The sequence below is a fragment of the Lipotes vexillifer genome, unplaced genomic scaffold, assembly GCF_000442215.2.
Source record: "Lipotes vexillifer unplaced genomic scaffold, Lipotes_vexillifer_v1.1 scaffold14, whole genome shotgun sequence".
Classification (NCBI taxonomy): Eukaryota; Metazoa; Chordata; class Mammalia; order Artiodactyla; family Lipotidae; genus Lipotes; species Lipotes vexillifer.
Window position 1 is genome coordinate 2,852,496 of NW_006775372.1, and position 16,988 is coordinate 2,869,483.

Below are 16,988 nucleotides of genomic sequence, written 5' to 3' on the forward strand. Positions count from 1 at the left end.
GCGTCGGGAGAAGGCGCTCAGGGGTCTGCGTCTGAGAATAGCTGCCCCCGTTGTAGGAGAGGCTTGGGAAGGTAAAGACGGGGCGTGCGGAAAGCGTGTCGAGGTGACGCCCATGGCAGAGGGTCGGGATAAAAGTGAAATCATTTACATAAAGTGCGCCAAAGCACAAGCAGTACACGGGCCCGCGGCTTCATTTCTAAAGGGCTGATACGCCAGCAAAGGCTGTCTCGCCAAAGCTGTTGCAATGAGGAAGTAATGCGTGCCTTCGTACGTGTTACCTCCCAACTGGGCCGTCACGCTGCAGTTTAGAAAGGGGGATACTTTGGGTTTGTAGGCCCTGTGAAAAGCGGTCTGGAGATGTGTACAGAGTTGCCAGCATCACAGCCGCAACCTTGGAAGTTCGCGTGAAACGTACCTGCGTCGCCGGGGCAGCTGACGTGCTTGTGGCTTTTGCCCTTCAGAGCGGAGCACGGCGGGGTCGTAAAGAAAACGGTTTCTGCTTTCAAGCGGCCCTTTGGCCGTGTGGGTTGGACGGTCACCTTATATTTGCAGGAAAATGCCAGATCTTGAAGAATCATGTAATTTTCCTAGAGAGAGAGAATACGCCAACAGTAAATCTCACGAGGGTACGAAATTGGCAGGAGAGGAAATCCTACCTCCACCAAGGCTGTCTTCCTATATATGGGACGTGTGCAACACGGCTTTCATAAAAAGTGCAAAGGAGACAGGGGCCCCGCTTTCGTTTATTACAACCGTGAGAGGCTCCCATGGGGTGGGACATAGGCTCCGGAACCCGACAGGACGGCAGCGCTTCCACGTCAAAGCAGCCGACTTGCGGCCCTCGCGAGCAGCCTCGGGGAGCTGGCAGCAGCGGGGCGAGGTGGGAGGCGGTGCAGTGGGTAACGCTGTGAACAGACACCTAACTTGTTAATACAAAAAAAGCTAACTCGGGCTTCTCTGAGACACAGGCGTGCTTTAGCTGTGAGTTTTTCCTTACGGAAAGGAAGGAAGACATTCTTGAGCGGTGTATTTCCTCCCCTGCTGGGAGGGCTGCGATTGCTGCTGGCCGGAACTTTGCGATTAAACAGGATTAGGAAAACCAGACTCAACTGCGGGCTGAGTGTATAACCTTAGGCTAACGGGACAGCTGCCACTGACGGGCCTAACGAGCTTGTGCGAGGTTTCTTCGCCTTTGGCTGTTGGGTGTGCGTGCCCATTCTAGGGTGTAGTTGTCAGGGCTTCGTGTACATGTACGAGAGCTGCAGCAGGAGCATCTCTGGGACCCTTAAAGGCAGAACATCACAGGACGCGCCGTATCTTTCATTACCTGGACGAGTTGGTGGAAGTTAGGGAGGCAGCAAAGGAGATACTGAATGAGAGTGTCATACAGAAATTCCCCGGGGAAATGAGACCTTTAAGGTCATGGTGCCGAGTCAAAATCCAGAAAACAATTCAGAGCTTTCGTGCAATTAAGATGAGACACCCAGAGGCTGGCAGCGTTTCCCCTGTGTCCTGGGAGCTCCCCGCGAGCTGTGTCCTGAATGTCTGCATCTCAGGGCCCGCCCTGTGCTGACTGATGGCGTGTGAGGCTGTGAAGGGCCGAGGGATGAGTGAACAGGTGACCCTGTGTCTCCCGCTCCCACCTGGTCATGGGTCCCGTAGGGAGCCTGGTGAGGACGAGTTACCCACTGGACACACGGCCTGCACCTCTCTCTGTCCAGAGAAGCCGTTCAGAATCCGGCATTTCGGCCACCTCCTCACCTGGGTCACGCCCGAGGATGGGTCCGCCCCGGCGGATTCGTTGTGGGCACAGACTTCCGGAAACCACTGCACGTGATACCGGCTGACACCGGGATCTGTAAGGTCAACACCAATCATCAAAAAAGAACCGTCTGCAAGTCACAGTGCACGCAGCCCCAAGTCCTTAAAGCATGACAGACCAGGAAGGAAGGACAGAGTCCTGCAGGTGATCCAGAACTGCGTACACCAACCAGAGGAGGGGGGTCTCCCAAAATTCTGACTAGAGTCAGGGGGAAAAAGTAATAAACCATCAAAGGAAAAGTGAATTGAAATACAAGAACCACAAAGAAAAAAATAATTAGAAAAGTCATAGCAAAATGACTCCACAGAGGTCTTGAGAATAACCTAGCCATGGTGTCCACAGTAAGTAAATCCCCCAACAAAGGGTAACACTCAGCAGCCATTCTCTTATTTCCTAGGCTGGTCTCAAGTCTCTGAATCCTACATTTTTCTGACGAAGCTGATGGAGAGGCTGTCAAAGCCCAGGCAGGAACAAAAGCCTTTCCCTCAACTTGAAGACCCAGCCCTTCAGATGTGCTCCGTCTCGAGCCTTGCTGTGACAGGGTCCCCTCATCAGAAGATACAGGGTGAGCAGCCTCCCGGTGCCTTAACGGTAAGTGCATCCTTGCAGTGCATGTGTGCGATCACTACAGAAACAAGGCCTGCTCTCAAAGCCAGCCCAGCATACGGGCTCCTTAAACGTTTCCACTTCCAGCTGGAGCAGCGCGTTTTCTGCACGTGTCTACTTTGGCCGACCGAGTGGAAGAAAAGACACCATGATGAGAAGCCGGTCACTGAGTGTGGGAAAGGAGGTCCGGGCAATCCTGGGCTTAATAATCACCCCAGTGTGTCCCCGGTTGTGAAAGGCACCGCTTCCCTGGGTGATTAGCATCTCGTCCGAATGCTTACGCCAAGTGTTTGATGGAGGTTTTCCGAGGGGAAAACTCTTGGATGAAATTGGGTGCGTCTGGTGGGAACTTGCTCTGAGCACTTTGGAACGAGAAAAGAAGAACTTTCAATCTGAGAAAATAAACAGCAAGCGGGCACCAATGGTGTTTAGCTAAAAGGGGAACCCCCTGACTAGAGGTTTTTTTTTTTTTTTTAACCTCTTTACATGGCAGACATCAAGGGCTTTTTTTTAAGAAAAGAATTGCACGTTATACATTAAGTCTGAAGTCAATCATTGAGTGAATTCATATCCTTTCTTTCAACAAGTGGTGCCACTCTAGGCATCGTAGTGAAATAACCTCCCAGGAGCAGCTGCTCTCACGCCTCTTAAATCCTAAGGGGGCTGGACAAGTAATAAAGTGCATGAGTCAGGTCTCAGGTCGGAGGGAGATGAGCCTACAGCTGAACATGGAGGGCGAGAGCGGTACGGCGTCCCAACAGAGGGTTGCGACTGTCACTAAAGCACTGGCGCAGCTCACAGAGGAGCTGACCTCGCAGGGGAACCTGGAAGGAGGTTGGCACTGGGCCTGGTCGGTGTGGATAACGGGGGGCAGGGCACCGTCCCACACAACTGTCTGCCATGATGAAAGCTTCTGTATGTGGTGACCCCTCGTCACCACATTGCTGCTGCAGCTGAGCAATCAATCAAATTCTTAAATCACTGAAATCAATTTAAAATTCAGCTGCTCCACGGGGCTCGTGGCTCCCGTATCGGACAGAGTAGCAAGTTCCAAAGTCGGGCACACAGCAGGGCTAACATTCCCTGGTCCGGAGCAGCCAGGGCTGGATTCCAGTTTGCTGCACTCCAGTGCTATGATGTGTAATTGATACCCGTGGCTCCAGGTCTCCTAAGCACCCCACACACATCTGAGCGTAATCGTGTTTTCATAAGAGGCCGCACCAAGCAACACGTCCGACCCCTCAGCTCTCAACGCCGCCCTGCCCGAGTCCATGCCCGCTCTCTCTGGATCTGCCACCTCCGTGAAGAATTTCACCCAAGCCCAAGGCTTTCCAAGACGGCTCTGCGTTTCTACCTTCACCGGAGCTATTCCCTGGAGGAGCTGGTGTTCCCAACTTCCTGTCCCATGTAGATGCTTTTCAAACTCAGTGCTTCTAAAACCACACCCTTGATCCCTGCCCTCAATTGCCCTTGCCTCTTATTTAATCACGCCTTTTTGTTTTCTGTATCTGTGAAGTTCTGACATCTTGCAGCCTTGCGGACCCTGCCGGGACCGCCCTCGCAGGGTGGCCGCTGCCCAGATGGCAAACAACGCACCCGCGGGCCTGTGTGTCCCGTGCAGACCAGCCGACCCAGAGCCCCTCCCCAGCACCTCCTCTATGGGGTCCTCACACTCTGGGCCACCACCCTCGTCACCCCAGGGCCAGGTGCCAGGCATCTGGGGACAGCGCCTGCGCCAGAGCCCACCGAAAGTATCCAAACTGGCCAATCCTGAGACCATCTTGCCCTTCCTACTCGCCAGAGTAAAGGCTCCTGAGCACAGTTTCCTGCTTCCTGACCGACCCTGGTGCCTCCCCGCGTGGCCCGAGTGGTGTGGAGGGTCCCCCCTCCTGGGAGCTGTGAGTAACAAACTACCTTCTCAGTGGCCGTTGTCTCTGGATCTGTTGCCTTCACCAAACCCGAATAAAACCCACCCTTTAAGACATGATTAAAAGGAACCGGCTGTCTTTTAAGCAGTCCTTCATGGCACTTTTTCAGACACATACACAGCAGTCCACACTCTTCCAAGCTTAATCAAAAACTGGCATGCGTTTCTCATGCAGGTCTACACAATCGGTTCTCGTTATTCACACAAGTGAGGGTTTGGGAAATCACCGTGAATGCCGAATTAGCAAATCCTGGATGGCTGTTTCCTGGAGAAATAGTGTTAGTTTCCCGTGAGCTTCTGGTCACCACATTTTTGCCAGCCAGTCAATACATAATCTTATTTTATGTGTGTTTTTCTCTTTTTAATAAAGTCATAATTAATTGTAATATTTCTTTACTTAAAAAACTCTAGTTGAAATTATTTTCATGATCCTGGGTAGCAGGACAGTAAATTTCTTTTGCTTTCAGCCTCACAATAACGCCTCCACTGTACTTTTAACCCATCACCATCTCAAAAACGACAAATTTGGCCACTTTTTTTCCCCTTTTCGGAACTTCATCACACACTAGCAATGTGACTGGCACCTCCCGGGCAGCCTCATGTATCAGTCAGCAAAGGCAGCACTCCACCACTATGCTTGGGGCCACTTTAACCAGAACAAATCTCCAACAAAAAGCAAGGCAATGCGACAAAACAGACCAGAAACCCACGGCGCTAAACAGACCGGGCAAAGGATGTGTTGCCAGTATGAGAGCGGAAACGAGAGGGCGGCGTCCCCTCAGCTTCAGGTGGGAACGTGTACATGGGGCGACTCAAGCCCATCGCCACTCCCTGCACGAGCATCCCCACAAAGGACCACAAGCGCCCCCCAGTACTGGTTAGGGGTTACAAATGAATCTTAGTGACTACACGAATCTTCAAATACACGCTCTGTGAGTAGTGAGCATCCACTGTGTCTCCTTCCATTTTAAAATCAGTAGCGTAAGGTAGCTTTTTTTTTTTTTTTTTTGCGGTACGCAGGCCTCTCCCTGTTGTGGCCTCTCCCATTGCAGAGCACAGGCTCCGGACGCGCGAGCCCAGCCGCTCCGCGGCACGTGGGATCCTCCCGGACCGGGGCACGAACCCGTGTCCCCTGCATCGGCAGGCGGACTCCCAACCACTGCGTCACCAGGGAAGCCCCCTCCCTCTTCTTAAACCCCTTGCCCGCCTCGTCTTCTGTCTCAAATCTCCCCGTGTTCTCCAGCTCCTCTGGGCACTCACTTGCACTGTGCTCTGCTGCATCGCCCCTATTTGTGCTGAAACTGGAGTTCCTTCACACCCGGTCCTGGTCCCTCTCCTCTCTAGGGGATCCCACCCTTACATAAGAACTTATTCTTAAAGTCTACATTATTCTGGCTTCACTACTTTACAACTGTACAGTGTTTTACCTATAATAGTTGCTTACAGACATTTGTTTGCAGTGACTTTGCTTAGTTGTAAATAATACCGTTAGCTTGTTTCCATATAAATATTCTGGTGGCTTACTAGTAAATAAGCAACCAAGTAACCAAGAAGAAAGCAAGGGAAAAAAGTGCTTCTGGCTAATCCTTATTTTGAATAAACAGAGACTAAAAATATAATAGAAAAGATCAAAGAAACTAAAAATCTGGTTCTTTGAAAAGATAAACAAAATTGATAAACCTTTAGCCAGACTCATCAAGAAGAAAAAGGGAGAGGGCTTAAATCAATAAAATTAGAAATGAAAAAGAAGTTACAAGGGACACCGCAGAAATACAAAGCATCCTAAGAGACTACTACAAGCAGCTCTATGCCAATAAAAGGGACAACCTGGAAGAAATGGACAAATTCTTAGAGAGGTACAATCTCCCAAGACTGAACCAGGAAGAAATAGGAAATATGAACATTGAAACTGTGATTAAAAAACTCCCAACAACCAGAGTCCAGGACCAGATGGCTTCACAGGCAAATTCTGTCAAACATTTAGAGAAGAGTTAATACCTGTGCTTCTGAATCCATTCCAAAAAAACTGCCGAGGAAGGAACACATCCGAATTCATTCTATGAGGCCACCATCACCCTGATACCAAAACCAGCCAAAGATACCACAAAAAAAGAAAATTATAGGCCAGTACCTTTGATGAACATAGATGCAGAACTCCTCAACAAAATACTAGTGAACCAAATCCAACAGTATATTAAATGGATCCTACACCATGATCAGGTGGGATTTATCCCAGGGATGCAAGGAGTTTTCAGTATCCTCAAATCAATCAGTGTGATACACCCTATTAACAAACTGAAGAATAAAAACCATACGATCAGCTTAATAGATGCAGAAAAAGCTTTTGATAAAATTCAACATCAATTTATGGTAAAAACTCTCCTGAAAGTGGAAAGGCATAGAGGGAACCTACCTCAAGATAATGAAGGCCATATATGACAAAACCACAGCTAACATCACACTCAACGGTGAAAAGCTGAAAGCATTTCCTTCAAGATCAGGAACAAGACAAGGATGCCCACTCTTGCCACTTTTATTCAACATAGTTTTGGAAGTCCTAGCGACGGCAATCGGAGAAGAAAGGGAATCCAGATTGGAAAGGAAGATGTAAAACTGTCACTGCTTGCATATGACATGATACCATACATTAAAAAAACCCTTAAGATACTACCAGAATACTACTAGAGCTCATCGATGAATTCAGTAAAGTTGCAGGATACAAACTTAATATCCAGAAATCTGTTGCATTTCCACAAACTACAACAAACTATCAGAAAGAGAAATTGAGGAAACAATCCCATTTACCATTGCATCAAAAATAATAAAATACCATTCATACTCTGGTTTCTCTTCAGATCATATAAATCCTTTGCCTTTTACTAAAGATTTCCGTGGAGAGGGGGAAAGAGAAAAAAGAATAAGGTACCTAGGAATAAACCTACCTAAAGAGGCAAAAGACCTGTACTCCAAAAACTATAGGACGCTGATGAAAGAAACTGCAGTTGACAGAGATGGACAGTTACACCATATTGTTGGACTGGAAGAATCAATATTGTTATAATAACCATACTACCCAAGGCAATCTACAGATTCAGTGCAATCCCTATCAAATTACCAATGGCATTTTTCAAAGAACTAGACCAAAAATTTTTTAAATGTCTGTGAAACACAAAAGACCTCAAAATACCCATAACAATCTTGAGAAAGAAGAACAGAGCTGGAGAAATCACAGCTCCCTGACTTCAGACTATACGACAAAGCTACAGTAAATACTATGGTACTGGCAGAGAAACAGAAATATAGATCAGTGGAACAGGATAGAAAGTCCAGAAATAAAGGAGGCAAGAATATACACTGGAGAAAAGACAGTCTCTTGAATAAGTGGTGCTGGGAAAACTGAGCAGCTACATGTAAAAGAAGGAAATTGGAACATTCTCTAACATGATACACAAAAATAAACTCAAAATGTCTTAAAGACTAAAATATAAGTCATGACACCATACAACTCCTAGGATAGAGTATCGGCAAAATATTCTTAAAATCGTGCAAACATTTTCTTACGTCAGTCTCCCAAGGCAATAGAAATAAAAGCAAAAATAAACAAATGGGACCCATTCAAAATTACAAGCTTTTGCACAGAAAGGAAACCATAAACAAAATAAAAAGATACCCTATGCACTGCGAGAAAATATCTGCAAATGATGCAATCAACAGGGTTTAATTTCCAAAATATACAAACAGCTCGTAGAGTTTAATAACAAGAAAACAAACCGTCCAATCCAAAAATAGGCAGAAGACCTAAATAGACATTTCTCCAAAGACATACAGATGGTCAATAGGCACATGAAAAGATGCTCATTATCGCTAATTATTAGAGAAACGCAAATCAAAACTACAGTGACGTACCAACTCACACCACTCAGAATGGCGATCGTTAAAAAGTCTACAAATAATAAATGCTGGAGAGGATGTGGAGAAAAGGGAGCCCTCCTACACTGTTGGTGGGAATGTAAACTGGTGCAGCCACTATGAAGAACAGTATGGAGTTTCCTCAAAAAACTAAAAATAGTGCTACCATATGATCCAGCAATCCCAGTCCTGGGCATATATCCAGACAAAACTATAATTTAAAAAGATACATGCACCCCTGTGTTCGTAGCAGCATCACTTACACTAGCCAAGACATGGAAGCAACCTAAATGTCCATCGACAGACAAATGGATAGAGAAGATGTGGTACAAATATACAATGGAATATGACTCAGCCATAGAAAAGAATGAAATAATGCCATTTGCAGCAACATGGATGGACCTAGAGATGATCATACTAAGTAAAGTAGCTCAGACAGAGACAAATATGATGTCACTTCTATGTGAATGTAAAACAAATTATAAAAATAAAATCACTTACAAAAAGAAATAGACTCACAGACTTAGAAAAGAAACTTATGATTACCAGAGGGCAAAGAGGGTGGGGGAGGGATACATTAGGAGTTTGGGATTAGCAGATACAAATTACTGTATATAAAGTAGATAAACAACAATGTCCTACTTTATAGCACAGGGAACTATATTCAATATATTCTAATAATCTACAGTGGAAAAGAATGTGAAAAAGAATAGACATATATATATATATATATATATGTGTAACTGAATCACTCTGCTGTATACCTGAAATTAACACAACACTGTAAATCAACTATACTGCAATAAAAAGTGTTTTGTTTTGGGGGAAAAAAAGACGGAAAGAAAAGTGAAAGGACACTGATGCCCTACACTAGCTGCTTACAACAATAATCAAATCTGGGTAAAAGCTGGAGAAAGATGATACACTATAACTCCTAGGAGATAAGGAGAGTATCTTTGTGACCCTGGCATAAGCAAAGATTTCTTCAACAGGACACAAAGAGCGGTAAGCCTCAAGGAAACAAAACGATGAACTGCTAATCTCTAAAAGTAAGAACTATTAAGAATGTGAAAAAAATAAAAGTAGAAAATACTAAGATGAAACCAGCAGATGACTCATATACTCCACATATAAAGGACTCTTGCAGGACAGGCTGGCTAAACAGTTGAAAAGGGCTTTGAAAAACAGGAGCTCCATTGCCAGTAAACTTATGAAAAGGTGTTCAACGCCTGGATGACCAGAAAAATGCAGATTCAAACAGCACTGAGCCATCACGTCACACGTACCGGAAAGGCTCAACTGAGAAAGACGGAACATGCCTCATGGGGGAAAGCATGTGGGGCAGTGGGGACCATCTTACCCTCCTGGTGGGAATGTGCATTGGTCCAGCCACTTTGGAAATTCTCGGTATCTTCTAAAGGTCAACATCCTCTATGACCTAAGAATCCCACCCTCTGTGGGGGAATGGTGTCTGCATCAACAAACATGTATTCATAGGCTCTTCACAGCAGGGCCATTCTGAATAGCCCATCCCTGGAACAAACCAAATCTCCATCAGCTGCTGAAGAGATCTGAACAAACCAAATCTCCGTCAACTGCTGTACCAGGGACGACTATGCAGTGATATAAATGGATGAATCACTGCTTCCTGCAACAGGATGGACGGGTTTCCCACATGCAGTGTTCACTGTGAGAAGACTAATGCAAACGGTATGACTCCATCTGTATACCTTCAAATACACGTAAAACAAATCTTCAATTTTAGGAGTCAGGAAATGGTGGTTACTATTCTGTGCTTAAGATGTTTGCACCTCCCGTGTGTGTACATTTTCATTTCCGTACATGAGATGTGTACATTTTCAGTATTATATTAATATGTTGTTTTATTAATATTAATATGTCATATCGACATACAATTCTAATTTGAAATTGATAAAGACAGTCATCCTTTGGTACCCACTGGAGAGTGGGGATTAGATCCACACCCTGGATACCAAATTCCAGGCTGCTCAAGTCCCACAGTTAGCCCTTCGTATCTGTGGGTTCTGCATGCTTGGATTCAACCAACTGCCAATCTTAAACATGGTACACAATCCACAGTTGGTTGAATTCGCAGATACAGAACCCACTGATGTGGAGGGCTTGATTGTACAATAGAGCAAATAAATTTTACAATTTAATATTAACTTAAAACTATCATTAGGGCTTCCCTGGTGGCGCAGTGGTTGAGAATCTGCCTGCCAATGCAGGGGACACAGGTTCGAGCCCTGGTCTGGGAAGATCCCACGTGCCGCGGAGCAACTAGGCCCGTGAGTCACAACTACTGAGCCTGCGCGTCTGGAGCCTATGCTCCGCAGCAAGAGAGGCCACGACAGTGAGAGGCCCGCGCACCGCGATGAAGAGTGGCCCCCGCTTGCCACAACTAGAGAAAGCCCTCGCACAGAAACGAAGACCCAACACAGCCAAAAATAAAAAATAAATAAATAAGTTAAAAGAAGGCTCAATATTTAAAAAAAAAAACAACTATCATTAAATGTCATAATATGGATATTAACACATAGTTTTAATTTAATAATTAATATTCAATAAATAAAATTTAAATTAACATATGATAGTAATAAAATATTAACATGATTGGTAATGTTATTTTAGCTAGAGAATGAATTTCAGCAGCTTGGAAGAAAATTCTGGAACAAGAAGAGCTCCAGCACCAATACCCCCAATGGCTCGTGAGCCGATACCCTGAGTAAAACAGCACTTCAGAAAAATAAGAAGAATTTTTAAAACTGCATTCTTGAAACAATCTATTGTTTTTTGCTTAAAATAGAGTTTATGTCTTAAAATGCACAGAAGTGATAAATATAAAAATGTATGTCAAGTAACTCTAAAAATACTATTTCGATAATGCAAAATAAATATTCTAAGAGTACAGAAAACAAAGAAACAAAAGGAATTTATCCCAAAGATAAAGAGAAAAAAGGATCTATTCTAAGGGTGACTGTTCATTGCAGTATTGATTATAAGATGGAAATTCTGAAGGCAGCTAAATGTTTGACTGTAGTGGTATCATTATGACATAATATCCACCAAGGCAGCCATTTAAAAATGTTATTAAAAATACCAACAATGTAGAATGCAAATTAGTATTTTATGAAAATGTGTTGTGCTTTACAAACACACACATATACATATAAAACAACTGAGTGAGAAACAGAGGTATAGGAGACTGCTGAAAGAAAATCCAGTAAAATGCTATTTCCATGAAACGATATTGAGAAGAGAAACGGCTTTTTTATTCTATTTTCCAAATTATTTGCATTATAGGTCTTCTAATTTAGAACAAGAATTTATACTGCAAAATAATGACTGTCTTAAGTGTTTGGGACACAAGATCAGCCTTCTTAGGAAAGACATGAAGACAGGTCAATATTCCTGAAATGATCAAATGTAAGCAGCAGATTTCAGTATGTGATACAGATTCCTGGGAATGAGAGGCAACCCATTCAGACTTCAGAAGAGCAAGGCGCTTAATAATAATTTTTTAAAAAGCATGTGTTTTGTTCAGCTACTGTTTCCTTAATATCAATAGTGTGGCTTGACGGTGACATTTGCACAAGCACCCTTACATCACAGCACTCTTCAATGCAAACAATAAATATAAAACTCTTAGAGGAAAACATAGGCAGAACACTCTCTGACATAAATCACAGCAAAATCATTTTGATCCACCTCCTAGATTAATGAAAATAAAAACAAAAATAAACAAATGGGATCTAATTAAACTGAAAAACTTTTGCACAGTAAAGGAAACCATAAACAAAATGAAAAGACAACCAACGGAATGGAAGAAAATACTTGCAAACTATGTGACTGACAAGGCATTAATCTCCAAAATATACAGACAATTCACACAGCTCAATATCATGAGAACAAACAACCCAGTGAAGAAAATGGGCAGAAAACCTAAATAGACAGTTCTCCAAAGACATACAGATGGCCAAGAGGCACATGAAAAGATGCTCAACATTGCTAATTATCAGAGAAATGCAAATCAAAACCACAATGAGGTATCACCTCACACCAGTCAGAATGGGCATCATCAAAAAGTCTACAAACAACAAATGCTGGAGAGGGTGTGGAGAAAAGGGAACCCTCTTGCACTGTTGGTGGGAATGTAAAGTGATACAGCCACTATGGGGAACAGTGTGGAGGTTCCTTAAAAGGCTAGAAATAGAACTACCATACGACCCAGGAATCCCACTCCTGGGCATATACCCTGAGAAAACCATAATTCAAAAAGAGACATGTACCACAATGTTCACTGCAGCTCTCTTTACAATAGCCAGGACATGGAAGCAACCTAAATGTCCATCAACAGATGAATGGCTACAGAAGATGTGGTACATATATACAATGGAATATTACTCAGCAATAAAAAAGAATGAAATAATGCCATTTGCAGCAACATGGATGGGCCTGGAGATGATCATACTAAGTGAAGTCAGACATAGAAAGACAAATATCATATGATGTCGCTTATGTGCGGAATCTTAAAAAAAATGACACAAATGAACTTATTTACAAGGCGAAAACAGACTCACAGACTTAGACAACTAGCTTATGGTTACCAAAGGGGAAGGGTGGCTGGGAGGGATAAATTGGGAGATTGGGATTGACATATACACACTACGGTATATAAAATCGATAACTAACAAGGACCTCCTGTGTAGCACAGGGAACTCTGCTCAGTATTCTGTAATAACCTAAATGGGAAAAGAATCTGAAAAAGAGTAATACACGCGTGTATGTGTAAAACTGAATCACTTTGCTGTACGCCTGAAACTGACAGAACACTGTTAATCAACTCGACTCCAATATAAACTAAAGCTTAGCAAGAACAACAACAAACAGAAGCATCTGCCCACCTTCGGTCTTTTTCCAGTACACCTTCACTTGCAGCTGGTTGTCTTGATAGAAGGGAGCTCCGATTCCCAGGAGGTGAGTGGGCCGTCGTCTTTGAAATGGAGGCTGTATTTGCATCACACTTTTTCTAGTTTTCCCAAGTTGTTCTACAACAAAGCACAACATTCTGATTTGTTAAATCTGTAGGGCTTCCCTGGTGGCGCAGTGGTTGAGAGTCCGCCTGCCGATGCAGGGGACGCGGGTTCGCGCCCCGGTCCGGGAAGTTCAAGCTTTCTTCTTTTTCAGAATGAGGTGACAACTGTGTGGACTTCAAAATCCATTCCTGAATATAAATTGATGACCAACAGATAAAAAGCAAATACACTTGTTTCCTTTCACCACAACTCACCTGCAAAAATTCATTGAGTTCAACCTGTCCATTTTTATTCAAATCTACTTCATTCAGAATTTCATGTAGTGTATTTTCATCCATTTGGACACTGATACTCTAAGTAAAAGGAAAGCACAAAATAATGAAGTTTCATTAGAAATTATGCGTATCACTTTATCAATGTTATCAGCCTTTCAAAAATTCAGAGAGAAATATTACTTATAGAAAGCACTAGATGAGAAAAAAATTATCTAGTATAATCTTTACATTCTTCTGCTATCAAAGATGTTGAACCAAAAAAAAAAAAAAAAACTGTTACCTGATAGTAATCCCGGTGTATTTAATTTCACTCTGCTATTCATTCATATTTAGTGCCTGATTTTTAAAGTAAAATGTAATGTGACTACACGTTCCTTCCCGCTCAAGTTGATGACACCACCTCCCCCGTCATCACACGCTGGAATGCATACCTAAAAGCAGGCTGTATATATTACACGGAATCCCCCGAACTTAAATTGGGAATCAACATACATTCACCAGCCCGGAAAGATGCTCCGATTTCAGGAATAGGTGGACGTCGTACTTCTCACAATAGATAGACTTTTGTGCGGTTATGAAGGAAATGAAGTGATATAGTAAAATACCATTTCATGAAAACAGTATAAGTAGCTTTTCACAGAAGTACCAGCATGTTACGTTCCTGCATCTTTGGAGCCAGATGAGAATTTATACGGCTTAGTAGGAAGTATACCGAAAATTCCTGCCCTCACATCTCTCCTTTACCAGTTCACTGATTTTAGAAGTTGTACATTTAGAAATTCCGTCCTTGGAGACGAGACTTTTCTGCTTTCAGAATTCCAAGTAGCCCTTTGAGAGAGAACAGCTTAAGCTGTATTGATTATAAAGCAGTCAGAAAAGCGTTATCAAAACGTTTCCAATAGCGCCGTGAGGTCTGCATTCTTGGGAAGGTGGGAGGAAGAGGGAGAGATGAGGATGAAAGCAGAGAAATGCTGACCTGCGGTGACTCAGGAGAAGGAAAGGAAAACTGAGGAGCCAGAAGAGGAAATACATCGGGTGTGTACTTATCCTTACAGGGGTGTGCCTGTCAAACCATCCATGCAATGGATCTGATTAAAAGGAATGGGATACTTACATTAGTTGGTACTTACATTTTAGTTTAAATAATTCAAATGAATGTTTGGATCACTCTGACATTTATTAGGTTAAGGATTCTGCACCCAAAAGCAGTGTGTGTATGAGGGGTTCCCCACACCACCAATTCTCAGACCCCAGCGGGGTGTCCTACAGTTCAACTCAGTTCTGACAGTTTCTACCTGCAGACAGCATCAGATCCCACAGGGTAAGGGCTCAGTGCTGCAAGACTGTGCCCCCCGCCTCAGATGCCAGTCACGAGTCCAGGTTGGCAGCAGTGCTTCTGATGACCTGCTACAGATGGGGGGGTTCCAGAGACCCCTTCCTCAGATTCAAATAACTTGCAAGAGCACGTCACAGAACTCAGAGAAAAGTTTCACTTTTGCTAGATTTACCCGTTTACAGTAAAAGGATATAACTCAGCAACCTGAGTGTCCATCGACAGAGAAATGGATGCATACGCAGTACATATATACGATGGAATACTACTCAGCCATCAAAAAGAATGAAATAATGCCATTTGCGGCCACATGGATGCACCCAGAGATGATCATACTGAGTGAAGTCAGTCAGATGGAGAAAGATCAATATCATATGGTATCACTTATACGTGGAATCTAAAATATGACACAAATGAACTTATCTACGAAACAGACTCACAGACGTAGAAAATAACCTTATGGTCACCACAGGGGAAAGGGGGGAAGCGGAGGAATAAATTAGGAGTTTGAGATTAAAATATACACACTACTCTATATAAAAGAGATAACCAACAAGGACCTGCTGTATAGCAGAGGGAACTATACTCAATGTTTTGTAATAACCTATAATGGAAAATAATCTGAACAAGAATACGTGCATGTGTATAACTGAATCACTGTGCTGTACACCTGAAACTAACACAACATTGTAAATCAACTATACTTCAATTAAAAAAAAAGAAACAGGGGGCTTCCCTGGTGGCGCGGTGGTTGAGAGTCCGCCTGCCGATGCAGGGGACACGGGTTCGTGCCCCGGTCCGGGAAGATCCCACATGCCGCGGAGCGGCTGGGCCCGTGAGCCACGGCCGCTGAGCCTGCGCGTCCGGAGCCTGTGCTCCGCAACGGGAGAGGCCACGACAGTGAGAGGCCCGCGTACCGTAAAAAAAAAAAAGAAATAAAAAAAGAAACAAACACAAGACAACAGTAACAAAAAAGACTGTTCTGGGGATGAGGATCTATAATGTAGAAAAGCTTGTACAGAAATGTTCACATCAATATTGCTTGTCATGTAAGCCCATATTTAGGTCACGTAAACAAGAACATCTATCTCCAAAGTTAATAATGCCTAAGCATAAAATCTGATTTGGATATATGAAAAGTGAGTGGGAAAAGAAGGAGGTAAGTCAGGAAGAGGCAGATGGAAGTGATGCACACGGCAGGGTGTGGGGAAAGGGGGCGGAGCTTCCACGTCTGAGGGTCTAAGGGAGTCCCTCCCCCAGCATGCGTTCACCACCGCGGAAGCTCTCTGAACCCCATCTTTCTGGATTTTTAGAGAGGCGTCAGCACAGGGGAGTGCTGATTAAATTACTAGCCACTGATGGCTAACCTCCGTCCTCAGCTCGCAGGTGGAGGTGGGCGTTCTGGGGGCCAGGAATGTGCCGAGACCGGATAGCAGGAGGCGCTGCTTCCCAGCCTGCAGACGCCAACGCAGCGAGCCTGGAGCCCAGAGGAGGGCCTGGGACGCGGAGCCCTCACAAGGCTCCGCCCCCAAACGCATCCCTTTCTAGACACCACCAGGCGGTTAAAGAATCCTGCTGCTTACACCTAAAGCATGTTTCTTTTAAAGAATTAAAGGCTTCCGATTTTCACAAGCCCATTTATGCTTCTAATTCCTTTAAGAACCTGTGATGGGAAGAAGTCGCCAGAAGACTCTACCAAGACAGTTTAGATAACCGTGTTTAATCTCTCTGTGAATTCTGTCTTCCTGCTGTCTTTTATATGATGCCATGGAAACATTCATTTCTCATTACAGACGTAAGAATGTGTGAATATATATATATATACACACATATATATGTGTGTGTGTGTATATATATATATATATATATATATATATATACATACATATAAGTATATATCTCAAGATTGAATCTTTGCTGCTTTATTGAATATTTCCAGCACAGACACGCATGGACATGCCCCATCCCCCATGTAGGGACAGTCGTGATAGTTCAGTCCTGGGAGGACGTTCTTGACTTGGAGTGTGTCCTCCACTTTCAGCAGGGAACAAAAATGGAA

At 43.8% G+C, this 16,988-nt stretch overlaps 1 protein-coding gene across 1 annotated transcript in view; it reads right to left on the reverse strand.

The window, feature by feature from the left end:
- The window catches only part of ANOS1 (anosmin 1), a 203,025-nt gene that overhangs the window by 3,303 nt on the left and 182,734 nt on the right, over nucleotides 1-16,988 (reverse strand). The window contains exons 9-11 of the mRNA XM_007449895.1: nucleotides 13,190-13,333; nucleotides 1,762-1,856; nucleotides 416-587 (exon numbers count right to left, since the gene is read on the reverse strand). Coding sequence (XP_007449957.1) covers nucleotides 416-587; nucleotides 1,762-1,856; nucleotides 13,190-13,333 — 411 coding nt within the window. The remainder of the gene's footprint in view (nucleotides 1-415; nucleotides 588-1,761; nucleotides 1,857-13,189; nucleotides 13,334-16,988) is intronic.